Source organism: Pristis pectinata, chromosome 20 (genome assembly GCF_009764475.1).
Source record: "Pristis pectinata isolate sPriPec2 chromosome 20, sPriPec2.1.pri, whole genome shotgun sequence".
NCBI lineage: Eukaryota > Metazoa > Chordata > Chondrichthyes > Rhinopristiformes > Pristidae > Pristis > Pristis pectinata.
Genome location: NC_067424.1, coordinates 11,196,060 through 11,209,925, shown reverse-complemented (window position 1 = coordinate 11,209,925; position 13,866 = coordinate 11,196,060). Strand labels below are relative to the sequence as shown.

The following is a 13,866-nucleotide window of genomic DNA, read 5'->3' as shown; positions in this document are numbered from 1 at the left end:
GGATCAGAGGGCACAGCCTCAGAATAGAAGGGCGTCCCTTTAGAATAGAGATGAGGAGGAATTTCTTTAGCCAGAGGGTGGTGAATCTGTGGAATTCATTGCCACAGACGGCTGTGGAGGCCAAGTCATTGGGTACATTGAAAGTGGAGGTTGATAGGTTCTTGATTAGTAAGGGTGTTAAAGGTTACAGGGAGAAAGCAGGAGAATGGGATTGAGAGGGAAAAATAAATCAGCCATGATCGAATGGCGGAGCAGACTCGATGGGCTGAATGGCCTAATTCTACTCTTATGTCTTGGGGGGGGGGGGGTGGGCAAGCTGCCAAGCCAGGGAAGGTGGGGAGGGGGGAGAATGGGGGAAGCAGCAGCCAAGCTGGGGGAGTATATATGTGTGTGTGTGGGGGGAGGGAAGAGTTGGGGGCATAGCAGCCATGCTGGAGGAGGTGGGGAGGGGGGCTAAGGGAGAAGTAGCCAAGCAGGAGGAGGGGTGGGGTAAGCTGCCAAGATGGCGGTGGTGCAACCAACTATCTGCTGAAGGAACTCATTGGGTTGAGCAGCATCTGTGGGAGGAAAGGAATCATCGACATTTCGGGTCGAAACCCTGCATCGGGACATGAAACCCTGCAGGAGTCGTGTCTCGTCCACTCGTCCCTCCCAACTGATCACCCTCCTGACACTTATCCCTGCGACTGTACAAAGTGCCTCACCTGTCCCTACACCTCCTCCCTCACCACCATTCAGGGCCCTGGACAGTCCTTCCAGGTGAGGCAGTGCTTCACCTGTGAATCCAAGGGTGTAATTTATTGCATCCGGTGCTCCTGGTGCAGCATCTTCTCCATCAGTGAGACCCGATGCAGATTGGGCGGCCGCTTCGTCGAGCACCTTCGCTCCGTCCGCCGCAAAAGCCAGGATCTCCTGGTGGCCACCCACTTCAGTTCCACATCCCACTCCCATACTGACCTGTCTATCCACGGCCTCCTCTACTGCCACATTGAGGCCAGGTGCAGGTTGGAGGAACAACACCTCATATTCTGCCTTGGTAGTCTCCAACCTGACAGCCTCAACATTAATTTCTCTAACTTCTGGTAACCCCCTCACCTCTTACCCCTCTTTTCTTCCTCCCCCTTTTTCCCTCATTCCTGTGGTCCCCTCATCCCTTCTCTTTCCCTTCCCCCGCTCTCATGACCTGCCCATCTATTCCCCTCCTTCCCTTCATTCCATGGTTTACTGTCCTTTCCTACCAGATTCCTCCTCCTTCAGCCATCTGCCTCTTCTACTGTACCTCTCAGCTTCTTACATCACCCCTCCATCCCCCCTCACCTCCATCCTCCCTCCCTCTCTCACTTGCCAGCTTGTGCTCCTCCCTCTCCCCCTCCCCTGACCTTCTTATTCTGGCTTCTGCCCTCTTCCTTTCCAGTCCTGATGGAGGGTCTTGACCCAAAACATTGACTGTCCATTTCCCTCCACAGATGCTGCCTGACCTGCAGAGTTCCTCCAGCATTTTGTATGTGTTGTATCTTTAAAGCTTGAAACCATGACAAAGTTTAAGATCTATCATGTACGCAGAGTAGGGGTAAAAGCACTTTGAATAATTTTTGGTGATGTGTTTTGATATTTAAATTGATCTGTTTTCACTTTCGCTTTTTAAACAGAGTCCTTTGGACAGAACTATCCAGAGGTATGTCATTTTTAATATGTTATATTTTTCTTTTATTTGTTAGACTAGCAGCAATCTGAGTAATATAAATGCTTCCTATAATTTGTGATTTTATTTTAGCACATTGTTTCCTACTCTTTAGGCTTACTATATTGGTGCGGGAGAGATGGGTTTCTATTCATGGGACATTGGTGCCACTACCGGGGAAAGAGGGAGCTGGACCCTTGAGATGGGATTCACTTGAAATGAGCTGGAGCTGGGATTAAATCAAATAACTAGGGCTAAAGAGACGGCTTTAAACTAAAAATTGTATGTAAGGGTTATAGTGAGGAGAAATTTTTTAAAAAGGTAAGAAAAAAGAAAAAACAAGATGATAATGCAGAGTGGTGGAATGGTGTCAGAGTATGTCAGGAAGGGACAGAACATGCAAATGTATGATCATAACCTCCATTTAGAGTCAGAGCAAGGGAAATGGTGGCAACAAAATTCCATGCCCTTTATCTGGACGTTTTCAGCATTCGCAGCAAGGTTGATAAGTTAATGATATGAATAGAAATAATTGGCAGATGGTTGCAAATTTATCAAGGTTGGGAAATAAATATTGCAGGAAGATTAACTTTTAGAAGACAGGCAAAATGGATAGTAGGAGAGATAGCCCTGATAATATATAATGGGATTAAGGTCAGTGGTGAGGAAGATTAGAATCACTGTTAGTGGAGCTAGCAAACAGAAAGGAGCAGAAAACAATGATGGGAATAGGACAGCATAGAGATGCTGCAGTCTGTGTTTCTCAGCTCCAGTGACCTGTCTTCATTTCTGATCTCCTATGCTATACGGAGTTTCCATTTTCTCACTGTGACCTTGTGGATTTCTTTGGGTGGTCCAGAAACTTCCCACATCTATTGGGTACAGGAGTTGGGATATTATGTTGAAGTTGTACAAGAGGCTGAATTTAGAGTATTGTGTGCAGTTCTGGTCATCTACCTATAGGAAAGATATCAATAAGCTTGAAAGAGTGCAGAGAAAATTTACCAGGATGTTGCCAGGACTTGAGGAGCTGAGTTATAGGGAAAGGTTGAATTGGTGAGAACTTTCTGTGGAGTTCAGGATAATGAGGTGAGATCTTGTAGAGGTATACAAAATTATGAGGGGTATAGATAAGGTGAATGCATACAGGCTTTTCCCCTCAGGTTGGGTGAAACTAGAATTTAGAGGACGTAGGTTTAGGGTGAAATACATAAGGGGAATTTGAGGGGAAACTTCTTCACTGAGAGGGTGGTGTGAGTGTGGAATGAGCTGCCAACGGAAGTGGGTTCAATTATAACATTTAAGAGAGGTTTGGATAGGTCCATGGATGGGAGGGGTTTGGAGGGATATGGTCGAGGTGCAGGTAGATGGGACTCAGCAGAAGATCAGGTCGGCATGGACTAGATGGGCCGAAGGGCCTGTTTCTGTGCTGTAGTACTCCATGACTCAATCCCAAAGACTTGCTAGCTATTAAATAAATGGGCTGCTGATGTAAATTGTCCTTGGTGCAGGGCGGGTGGTAGAAGAACTCGTGTGTGTGGTGGGGTGCTGGTGGTTAATGAGCGTGTGTGAGAGAATCGGTTATAAGGAAATAAGTGGGGAATGGGATTGCCCTGAGACCTGGCATAGTCTTGATGACCGAAATCTGTATCATAAGGAAATAGGAAATATTGTTTAGAGTCCTCAAATAGGCCATGGTATAAATCAGAAAACTAGAGAGGCAGGTAACAAAATGACAGTGGCACTGATCCTGATTTTATTGAATGGTGGAATAGGCATGAGGGGCTGAATGGCCTACTCCTGCTTTTTTTAAATTTTCTTATGTTTCACCTCTGATTGTTTTGATTCCTGCCATAGAATGAAAGTCCTTCCTTTCAGTTGGCATTTTAAAATAATTGCATTGGTTTGTACTTGAAGTTGGTAGTAAAAGTCTCTAAGTACAGAACCACCCATTACTTGCCTTGAAGGAAGCACAGATCTAAAAGTTAGTATTAAAACCATATTTTATCTCTGAATTTACACCATAATCTGGGCTAACATTCTGCTACAGTGGTGCTGGGGCTAACATTCTGCTACAGTGGTGCTGCACTACAAGAAATACTGTGTATTTTTTCACATCCTCAATGTCATAGGGTGATTCACACAGTTCTTGCCCCACACAAACTTTCCCAGCTGACTACTGATTCCATCCTCCCTAGCTGGTGTCTGAGGTTTGAGACCTGGGCATCATGCTTGACCTTCCAGCAGCATATTTCTCTACATCATCAAAACCACCTACTTCTACCTCTAATTTTTTAGTCACCTTCTTTCATTTACCGTTGAAAGGCTCATTAATACTTCTAACACCTCTAGTCTCGAATATTTCATGTTGCATCCTTCTTAAACTTGAGCTCATCCAGAATTCTCAAAGTACCTTGGTTAGCACCAGGTGTGCTTGATGACTTACATTGGTACCTTGACACCTTGAATTTATAATTCTCATGGTAGTTTTAAATCCTCCAGTCCATCCCTAAATCAGTGACTTTTGCCAGCCTTCCAACCTCCAAGAACTTGGTTCCCCCAGATCTGGTCCTGTGCACCCCCATTTCCCTGGACCTTTTGTGTTTGACCTTGTCAGTGGAAGAAGCTCTTGAATTCCCTGCCTAGATCTCCTGCTTTCTCCAACCTTATAAAAAATACTTATTGATCAGAGTTTTGCTCACCTAATATCTGCAGGTGACTCACTTGAAGTTTGTCTGGTTCTCCTTTGTAGCTTCTTGAAATGTTTTTAAAGTTAAACTATGGTTGCTATGTAAATGTAAGTTTATATAGGTGTAAGACTGCTTCTCTCTCTGATGTGTCTCAGTGCAATTTTTTTTTAACATGTAGGAGGCAGATGGAACTCTGGACTGCATTAGCATGGCACTCACCTGCACCTTTAATAGGTGGGGTACGCTGCTGGCTGTCGGGTGTAACGATGGACGCATCGTCATTTGGGACTTCTTGACAAGGGGTATCGCCAAGATCATCAGTGCGCACATACATCCAGTTTGCTCGCTATGGTAAGTTATTATTTGTGTGGGTTTGCATGTGTTTGTATTTAACAAACTATATGCATGTTGCAAAGCCCCAGACTGACTCCTGGGTTAGAGGGCTTGTCCTATGAAGTAGGATTGCCTTACACTGTCTAGGCTTTAGAAGAATAAGAGGTAAGCTCATTGAGATGTATCAGATTTTGGTAGGTGCTGAGGGAATGGCTCCTTGATCTTGAGAGCACTGTGACTCCTGTCATATTCCTTCAGAATAATGGGTTAACCATTTAAGCCTGATATAAGGAGAAGTTTCTGTATGCAGAGGGTTGTAAATCACTGGAATTCTCTGCTTCCATGGGCCTGTGGGAGCTCAGTTTATTCAAAGCTGAGATCAGTAGATTTTTTTTGGGATTCCCTCTTGGGATTGGAGGGTATGGGGATAGGGCAATAGAGCGTGTAACATATAGGATCACCAATGATCTTGCTGCATGGCACAGCAGGCACATTGGGTGTTTATAGACTGTTCCTGATTCTTATGTTAGTTCCCTCTTTTCCCTTATTTTCTTCCCCCATTGAAACTGGTCATCCCCACATCGCCTCCTGAGCTAGATAATTCTGTCTACGAATAAGGAAGTAGAAGAATATCACTGTGCTTTTCTGTTTTCTTGTTCATTCTCAATGTGCACTCCTATAATCTGTCCAATTCCTTTTGCCTTCATGCAACATTTCCTGTTATCAATGTGGTTAAATATTGGAACAAGGATGGTGCATAATCTGCATTCTGCAGAGTCTCTCGTTAGTAGAGAATCATCCTTTTAGTGCTCAGCTGCAACAATCCCTACTACTGTTTGGCTACCATTAGAAGTATTTGAACTAATCTTGTGCATATTTAAAATCACATTTTATTATCACCACTTTGGCACAATTCTCTCTTGGTGAATTGCTTTAATTTTGGCATTTATCATGTTGAGTCTTTTAGTTTGATTATGCATTGGATAGATTTTTTTTACCTTTTAAAGCAAAAAAATGTTCCTAATAAACCTCCTTTTCCCTTAACCAGAGAGAGTTATTTTTTATTTTGTGTGAGTGCTTTAATATTCCATTGACTGAAATTTGTTAAGGTGCAATAGTTAACATAGTGATTATATAAAAAAAAGAAAAAATACCCATGCCAAACAAAATATTGGGTTCCTATCTCTTTGTTAACTAACATATTTATATCTTGTATCTTGCAGTTGGAGCAGAGATGGGCATAAACTAGTCAGCGCTTCCACTGACAACATAGTGTCACTCTGGGATGTTCTGTCTGGAGACTGTGACCAAAGGTTCCGCTTTCCTTCGCCTGTTCTCAAAGTGCAGTTCCACCCCAGAGATCAGTAAGTATTCCAAGAGCTGGGATAGATTTTTGGTAAGAGGCAAGTTGTCATGGAAGTAAAAACTCTCACAGCCTTAGTCTGCAGAACTTCCTTGGTACTGTGAAAGTAAGATTTGTGATGCACTTTTCAAACACTTCTAAGTTCCTTGCCAAGTTGTTGGACGATTCTTTCTCTGTCACATAGACTGTAGGAAGTTTACTTCTTCTATCTTCTTACTGCTTGGTGCTAGTATTGAAAAGTCTCACATATCCCAAACTTAACAGCAAGTGCTTTTAGTTTTATGCCTTTCCTTGCTGCCTTGCATACTCCAATAGTTCCTGATTCTGTTGTGCACTCTTTCCTGGGTGGTGTTGAGAAAGAAATTCTGAAGTGTTCTGAGAATGCCGTCACCTGCAAGAAAGTATTCAGCTTTGGTTCAGCATCTCTCTTAGTGTCAGGGGAAACGTTATAGTGCCAGGATTTGCAGAAGCCAAATCTACCACTCAAAAACAAATTCCTGTGGATGCTAGAAATTTGAGTGATAAGCTGGAAACACTTGGCAGGTCAAGGAACATTTGCTCAGAGAGAAACAGAGTTAATGCTTCAGGTTGATGAATTGTTTTTCATATCGAGGCCTTTGCTGCTGTGCAGTAGTGAGGAAGTTTTTCACGGTTGGAGGTGCTGCCTTTTGAATAAGACATTCAGCTGAGTCACTATCTAGACTTTCAAGTGGACATGGAAGATCCTGTAGCACTAATGTGAAGAACAGGAGGAGAAGTAACCTGTGCAAGTATTTATCCCTCAGTTGACATTTCTATAAAAAACAGATTATCTAGTCATTCTCACATTGCTGTTAGTGGGAGCTTGTGTGTAAATTGTTTCCTGCATTTCCTACATTACAACAGTGACTATACTTCAAAAGTATTTAATTGGCTGTAAAATGTTTTGAAACATTTTATAATATGAAAGGCACAGTGGAATTTATTTCTTTTTTTAGAACTGGAAATTGGCAGAACAGTGGCAGGGAATAAAGTGTGAAGGAAAGGGTGGAGTGATTAATGGTGATGGGGATATGATGGGCCAAGCTCTTTTAAAAAAAATGGATAAGTTCAGACAATGTGTAAGTAACATTTCCAACATCAGCTCTTCCATAAAATGAGAATAATGGCTATGAAGTGAGGTTAATGGGTAATTGATGTGTTTACAGTCTGTGATAACTCTTGCCACCAGTTGTCTGAATATATTCAGCATTGTTTGTAGTTGTTTTGGTGTTTGAAATATGTCTGTTTGGATTCTGAAAGCCATTAGTGGGTTATTAGTATGTGATAAGGAAAAGGTTGTTTCTGATTGATATTTGCACCAACAGGAACAGAGTTCTTGTCTGCCCGATGAAGTGTGCACCAGTGTTGCTAACTCTGTCTGATTCCAAGCACGTAGTTCTGCCTGTAGATGACGATTCAGATCTTAATGTTGTGGCATCTTTTGACCGACGAGGAGAATATATATACACAGGGAATGCCAAGGGAAAGGTGAGTATTACAAGGAAGCTTGTTAAGTTTTGATGTGATTTTTACAGATTCTTTAGGAGAGGTGAGCTGTGTTGATTGTGTATTTATACAAGTAAAATTTAATTTTCCTCAACACCAATCTTCTAAAAATAAACAATTATAAGATAAGATTTCTTTATTAGTCACGTGTACATCAAAACACACAGTGAAATGCATCTTTTGCGTAGAGTGTTCTGGGGGCAGCCCACAAGTGTCGCCACGCTTCCAGCACCAACATAGCATGCCCGCAACTTCCTAACATCTACATCTTTGGAATGTGGGAGGAAACCAGAGCACCCAGAGGAAACCCACACAGTCACGGGGAGAATGTACAAACTCCTTGCAGACAGTGGCCGGAATTGAACCTGGGTCACTGGCAATGTAATAGCATTACGCTAACTGCTACACTACTGTGTATCAGTTAGTTGCTCTTTTCAGTTCATCCTGATGAACCATATATGAATCAAATTCCAAATTTCCCATGCTCTGTCTGGCTTTATCTGTTGGTCTTTTCATAGCATTGGGGAGGGAGATTGGCCTATTTTATGGTATCCGATCCACCACTTGCCAACTCCTTGCCCTCTTCTTGAAAGCTGGGGAACAGTTCTGCAGTAGGATGCGATCCATTGACCTGCCCCATGACATCATCCTTCTGTGAGGTCTTACGGTGAAAAATTATTTTCTGTCGGTGAGGAAGAGGGAAAGAGAGATGAGCACATCTAACCCTGATCCGGACATTTCCAAATAAATGCCAGTGATGGTCAGAATTAACAACCCTAAGGCTTAAAACTTCCTATTCCATGAACACTGATGCCGGCCACGATGCTTTTATTATTCCACTTGGATAGGTTAGCTTAGTAGGCATAGATTAACAAACAAGCCCGGGATATCTTTAGCCTGCTAACCTGATGAGCTGCTCCAAGCTGTTATTGTTTTGTGTGTGGGCCATTTGTGGGTATAGATTTGCCTTGTCCCCTCTCAGTGCTCTGGCATACATTTACAGTTTCGATTTTTATCATTTGTAAACTTACCAGTGGTGAAAAATAACACTGTCATATAGAGCACTATAGCCTCCTGCCAACTCCTGTATTCTGACTCAATTTCCTGTGTGTTGGTAATGCTAACATGTGGCTTTCATTTTCAGATTTTGGTGTTAAAAACTGATACACAAGAGCTGGTGGCTTCATTCCGAGTCACAACGGGTACCAGCAATACCACTGCTATAAAATCCATCGAATTTGCAAGGAAAGGCAGGTGAGAAATTCACTGTTTCTCAGATTTCACTGGTAGTGAAACAAAGAACTTTGTTTTCAATCAGTGGTACACATCTGTCAATTGTTGTGCAAAGCCTTGGGGTATTCAATGGTTGGCCAATGAGAGAATTGAGTTCCAGTGAAAACTCACTGCATGTAATTCTATTTGCATGAAATTAAATTTTAATTTTCATGTATTTTTTTTTCTTTTTAGTAGTTTTCTCTCCTCATCAAAGTGAATAAACTCCTTACTTGAGAACTGGTGATGGCAGGTATCCTCTGGCATCACATGCAAGTGGCTGCTGTTCCTGAGCCTTCATGATGCATTGCCAAACTTTGGCTGTGGCAGTTACAATAACCCCAGTAGGCTTGTGCTTATGCATATACATTCCTCATAGGGTTTTTTGTTTGTTCATTCATTCAAGGGATGTGGGCTTCACAGGCTGAGCCAGCATTTAATTGCCTGTCCCAAATTGCCCTTGAGAACATGGGGGTGAACGTCTGCAGTCCTTGAGGTGTTAGAGAGGGAGTTGACCCAGCAATGGTGAAGGAATGCTGACAAATTTCCAATTCAGGATGGTATGTGGCTTGGAGATGGATGAATGAAACATCCAATCATGATTATTCTCCAGTTTTATAAAAGTCATTATTCATCTCCTTAAAGAAGCAGAAATATAAAAAAAATCCTCAGAAATTGGTATTGGAGAACATAATTCGGTCTGATCTATTGAACAGAACTGGAGTAATATGGACTTGACCCTCCCCCCACCTTCCCTTCAAAATATTCAGTTACCAGCATTTTAAATTCCCTTTTTTCTCCCTTGGAAATATAGCCACTTGACTTTACCACGTACATTTCGGTTTGTATTTAAATGCTTTGTACAACTCAGCAATCTTAAGGTGAATTTCACTGCATTTGCTCATGCAGGCAAGTTAATTCCTCCTCTCCTCAATGTGACAGTGTATTTACTTTCTCTAAATTACTCTTTTCCTTCCTGGCAGCTGTTTCCTAATTAACACAGCAGACAGAATCATTCGAGTGTATGATGGCAGGGAAATTTTAACCTGTGGGCGGGATGGTGAGCCTGAACCAATGCAGAAGCTGCAGGACCTGGTGAACAGGTAATAAAATTGACAATTCAGATGCAATTCCCAAACAGCTGGTTGTGTAACAAAATGATTATGCTTGCTACAAACACAGATGTGAGGTTAGCTGCTTATTAACTGCATGTTATTTTAGTCCTAAAGATGTTCCTAATGCTCAGGTTTGAAATTGATTTGAACATCCGATGCAAACATTCAGTTTCATTCATTTCAGTATGATTGTTTTGATTGTTCAAAAAAAAATCAGTGAGAATAGACAAATTTTATTTTTCTGTATTAACTTCCCAGATACCTTGCCCACACATTTCAGAGCCATGTTTTGCTAATAGTTGTTTAATGATGAAAAAAAACAGACATTCTTGTGTTTTGTTTAAAGCACTTGAATCGTCTGCATGTAGAAAATGGGTGGCGAGAACAATGCGTAAACACCAGTTCACCAGTTTCCTGCATGTTTTGTTTTCTTTGAAACAATGAATGTGTATACTTGAATGGTGTGAAAAGAGGCTCCATTTTTGCGATAAGGTCTCTCCAATTTATGTGATGTGGTGGATTATTTAAATCTCAGAACACCTTGGAAGAAGTGCTGTTTCTCTGGTGACGGAGAGTACATCTGTGCTGGATCGGCACGGCAACATGCACTCTACATCTGGGAGAAGAGCATAGGAAACCTGGTGAAGATTCTGCATGGCACACGGGGTGAGCTTTTGCTGGATGTAGCGGTAAGTAACCAATCATGAATGGTTCATGTTGTCATCATCTTAATTGCTAATGGCCATCAAGAGCTGCTGCCAGGATTCCTCTTCTAATACCAGCTGAATAATCCTATGGAATCTTTCACAACTAAAAACAAGAATAAGGCATTAATTTCAAGCCCTCTGAGAACCCTACTGTGCATTTTAATAGTATTAGTGTGAACTATAAACCTGTAGCCATCCTACAGCATTTAAAATATTTGACACTTTATAGTTTGAGAGTAATTGATTTTAAAATATTCTATTTAGAAATTCAGGTGTGTTTACATTTAAGTCATCAAGGTTGTATTTTTACTTGTTTTTTTTTCAGTGGCATCCTGTGCGACCAATCATTGCTTCGATATCCAGTGGGGTTGTATCCATTTGGGCTCAGAATCAAGTAGTAAGTGTCCAGGACTCATTTTAATTTCTTAGATTCTGGATCTGTATAATGCTTCATTCAGATGACTTGTGCCAGATGAAAGCTATTGGCTTGCAAATGGCCCTCCTACACTTGGCGTCCAGGTTCCTGTGCGTGGCTTGGTCATTGGAGTGAGCTAGGAGTGGATGAACCCCAGCCTGAGCAGCCATTTTCAGGAGTAAGGGAACGATAAAAGCACTTGTGGAGATTATTTTGGTATAATAATTAAAAATGTTGTTGATCCACTCTGTGGATGGCATTTTTCTTTTGCTGATTTATCAAAAAAAACACATCTAGCAAGCAGCCAATTCTAGCCACTAGGAAGTGTTAGAAAGTGGCTACTGGACATGTCTTGTCCCCCGTTTCTTCATTGTTACCTGGTTCTGGAGGTGTAGGCTGACAGCTTTTGAGTGAACAGTTTGCTTTGGATGGCAAGATATGTCAGTCTTTTGTCCTCTAAGTTCACTTTCAAGCAAGTTCCGCAGTCTTTGAGCTGTACTTCTTACCCCTCAATTTTTTTTTGTTCGATTTAACCATCTGGGGATTTGAGGGTAATTCCACAGAGCGGACAGTAAAAATGGGAGTAACCATAAAATTTTTTGAATACAAGTAAGGTGAATCATTCACTCAATTTAAAAGACTGGCATGACCAGCAGTGATGTATTGTTTTTTTTCACCTTGATTTTTCTGTGCAAATCAGCCTTTTATTTCTAGAGAAGAACTGCTGATGCTGGAATCTAGATGAAAAACACTCTGATGCTGGAGGAACTCAGCAGGCCAGGCAGCATCCGTGGAGAAAAGCAGGCGGTCAACGTTTCAGGTCAGGACCCGAAACCATCGGGTGAGACCAAACACAGATGAGGTGACTGTTTCGCAGAACACCTGCGCTCTGTCCGTAATCACGATCTGCATCTCCCCGTTGCCAGTCACTTCAACTCCCCCTCCCACACTATCACTGATATGTCAGTCCTCAGCCTCCTCCACTGCCAGGAGAATTCCAAGCGTAAACTGGAGGAACAGCACCTCATTCTCTGTCCTGGAACCTTGCAGCCTAATGGCATGAATATTGAATTCTGCCGCATTAAGTAATCCCCACAACAACCCCCTCCACCACCCCCCCCCCCCCATGCTTTTTTTCCCTCTTCCAGCCTTTCTCTCCTTTTCTCTTTTTTTCCCTTTTCTCTCCTTACCTTTGACCCATCCCCCAGTGGATCTGCTCTCCCCTCCTCCCCTGCACCTGCCTATCACTATCTCTTACCTGCATCTACCTATCACTACCTTGTGCCCACCCCTGCCTCCCCTCTTTTGTCCACCTTTCACTACTCTGCTTTTCCCTCCTATATATTGGGCTTCCGCTTTTCCTGTCTTCAGTCCTGAAGAAGGGTCCTGACCTGAAACGTTGACCACCTGCTTTTCTCCACGGATGCTGCCTGGCCTGCTGAGTTCCTCCAGCATCATTGTGTTTTTCAGCCTTTTATTTCTGGTTTGGACCTTTGTCGCATCATATCCTGAGTGGAGCCTGTTTGCCTAATCTGGTTGTATCTTTTTAGGAAAACTGGAGTGCTTTTGCTCCAGACTTTAAGGAGTTAGACGAGAACGTTGAATATGAAGAGAGAGAATCAGAGTTTGATATTGAGGATGAAGATAAGAGTGAGCCAGAGCAGACTGGTAAGGATATCTGTCTAGCTTTGCTGAGTGGCTATTAATGAATGTACTACTGCACCTGCTGAAACTTTGGTGTTACATGTGTTATGATTAAGGCAGCATATTGAGCAATAAAGATGCAAATGACTTGACCATTACATGACCACTCATATCTCTAATTAGATGAAAATGTTGCAGTCAGGCATGCTGCTAACCAAATTTATTTCAAAGGAGTTTAACCATATAGTAACGGGTTTACAGCAAGGAGCCAGTATTACACTGCTTGGCCATACTTAAACTGTTCAACATTTTAATACGTGTTCCACAATCTTTTAAATGAGCCCTTGTAGATATGCAGTGTGGCAGAGCTTTTCCATGGAGCCTTTCTAGTATTCCATACTAGGAAACTACCCTTGATTATACTGGGATTTAAAGATCAATTTTAAAATATACAAGGTCAAATCAGTTCTTTCTTACTATTCAAGCTTTTGGGTTTTTTTCTTAATTCTATAATTCAGCTGAGCACTCAAGTTCTGGTGGATTTGCTTATTTGATTGCCTGTCACATTATGAATTGTGAGATAAATTCTCCTTTCTGTTAATTCACTTCCAAAAATTTGCTTTCTGGTTCTCTTTTTGGCTTGGCTTCAAGCACAACCTGAATGTCTGTTGTGAGTCCATATGCTTTTACTTCCATATAGCATTGGGGAATTGCTGATGTACTTGTGAGTGCGTGCAGCACTGTTCAAGGAAACAATCTGGGTTCAAAAGTCTCCATTGGATGTTAGATATTGGCTTCAAAAATAATATTCTTAATAAAACTTATTGAAGGTTTATTTCAATATTTTGCCAAATTAATATATGTGAATTGTGACAGACTCTACTTCTCTTTGAGTTCATTATCTTATTGTACTGATAATCTGCTTTATCTTGTGAAGAACTGATGTTCTTTTAATATCGATTTTTTTTTTCTTTTGTCCTATTTCTATATGAAATAATTTTAGGTGGAGATGCAGCAGAGGATGAAGAAGTTGATGTGACATCTGTGGATCCTATTGCTGCATTTTGTAGCAGGTAGCTAACTGCAACCTGGCGTCTGCTGTTGAGTGATGTGGCAAAT

At 41.8% G+C, this 13,866-nt stretch overlaps 1 protein-coding gene across 4 annotated transcripts in view; it reads left to right on the top strand.

The window, feature by feature from the left end:
• rbbp5 (retinoblastoma binding protein 5) overlaps positions 1-13,866 on the top strand; it is a 37,672-nt gene that overhangs the window by 7,528 nt on the left and 16,278 nt on the right. For all 4 annotated transcript variants that reach the window (XM_052034788.1, XM_052034790.1, XM_052034786.1 and 1 more), the window contains exons 2-11: positions 1,650-1,675; positions 4,550-4,722; positions 5,928-6,068; positions 7,414-7,576; positions 8,739-8,848; positions 9,850-9,969; positions 10,517-10,670; positions 11,014-11,085; positions 12,654-12,771; positions 13,751-13,820. In XM_052034788.1, the coding sequence (XP_051890748.1) occupies positions 1,650-1,675; positions 4,550-4,722; positions 5,928-6,068; positions 7,414-7,576; positions 8,739-8,848; positions 9,850-9,969; positions 10,517-10,670; positions 11,014-11,085; positions 12,654-12,771; positions 13,751-13,820 (1,147 nt within the window). The remainder of the gene's footprint in view (positions 1-1,649; positions 1,676-4,549; positions 4,723-5,927; positions 6,069-7,413; positions 7,577-8,738; positions 8,849-9,849; positions 9,970-10,516; positions 10,671-11,013; positions 11,086-12,653; positions 12,772-13,750; positions 13,821-13,866) is intronic.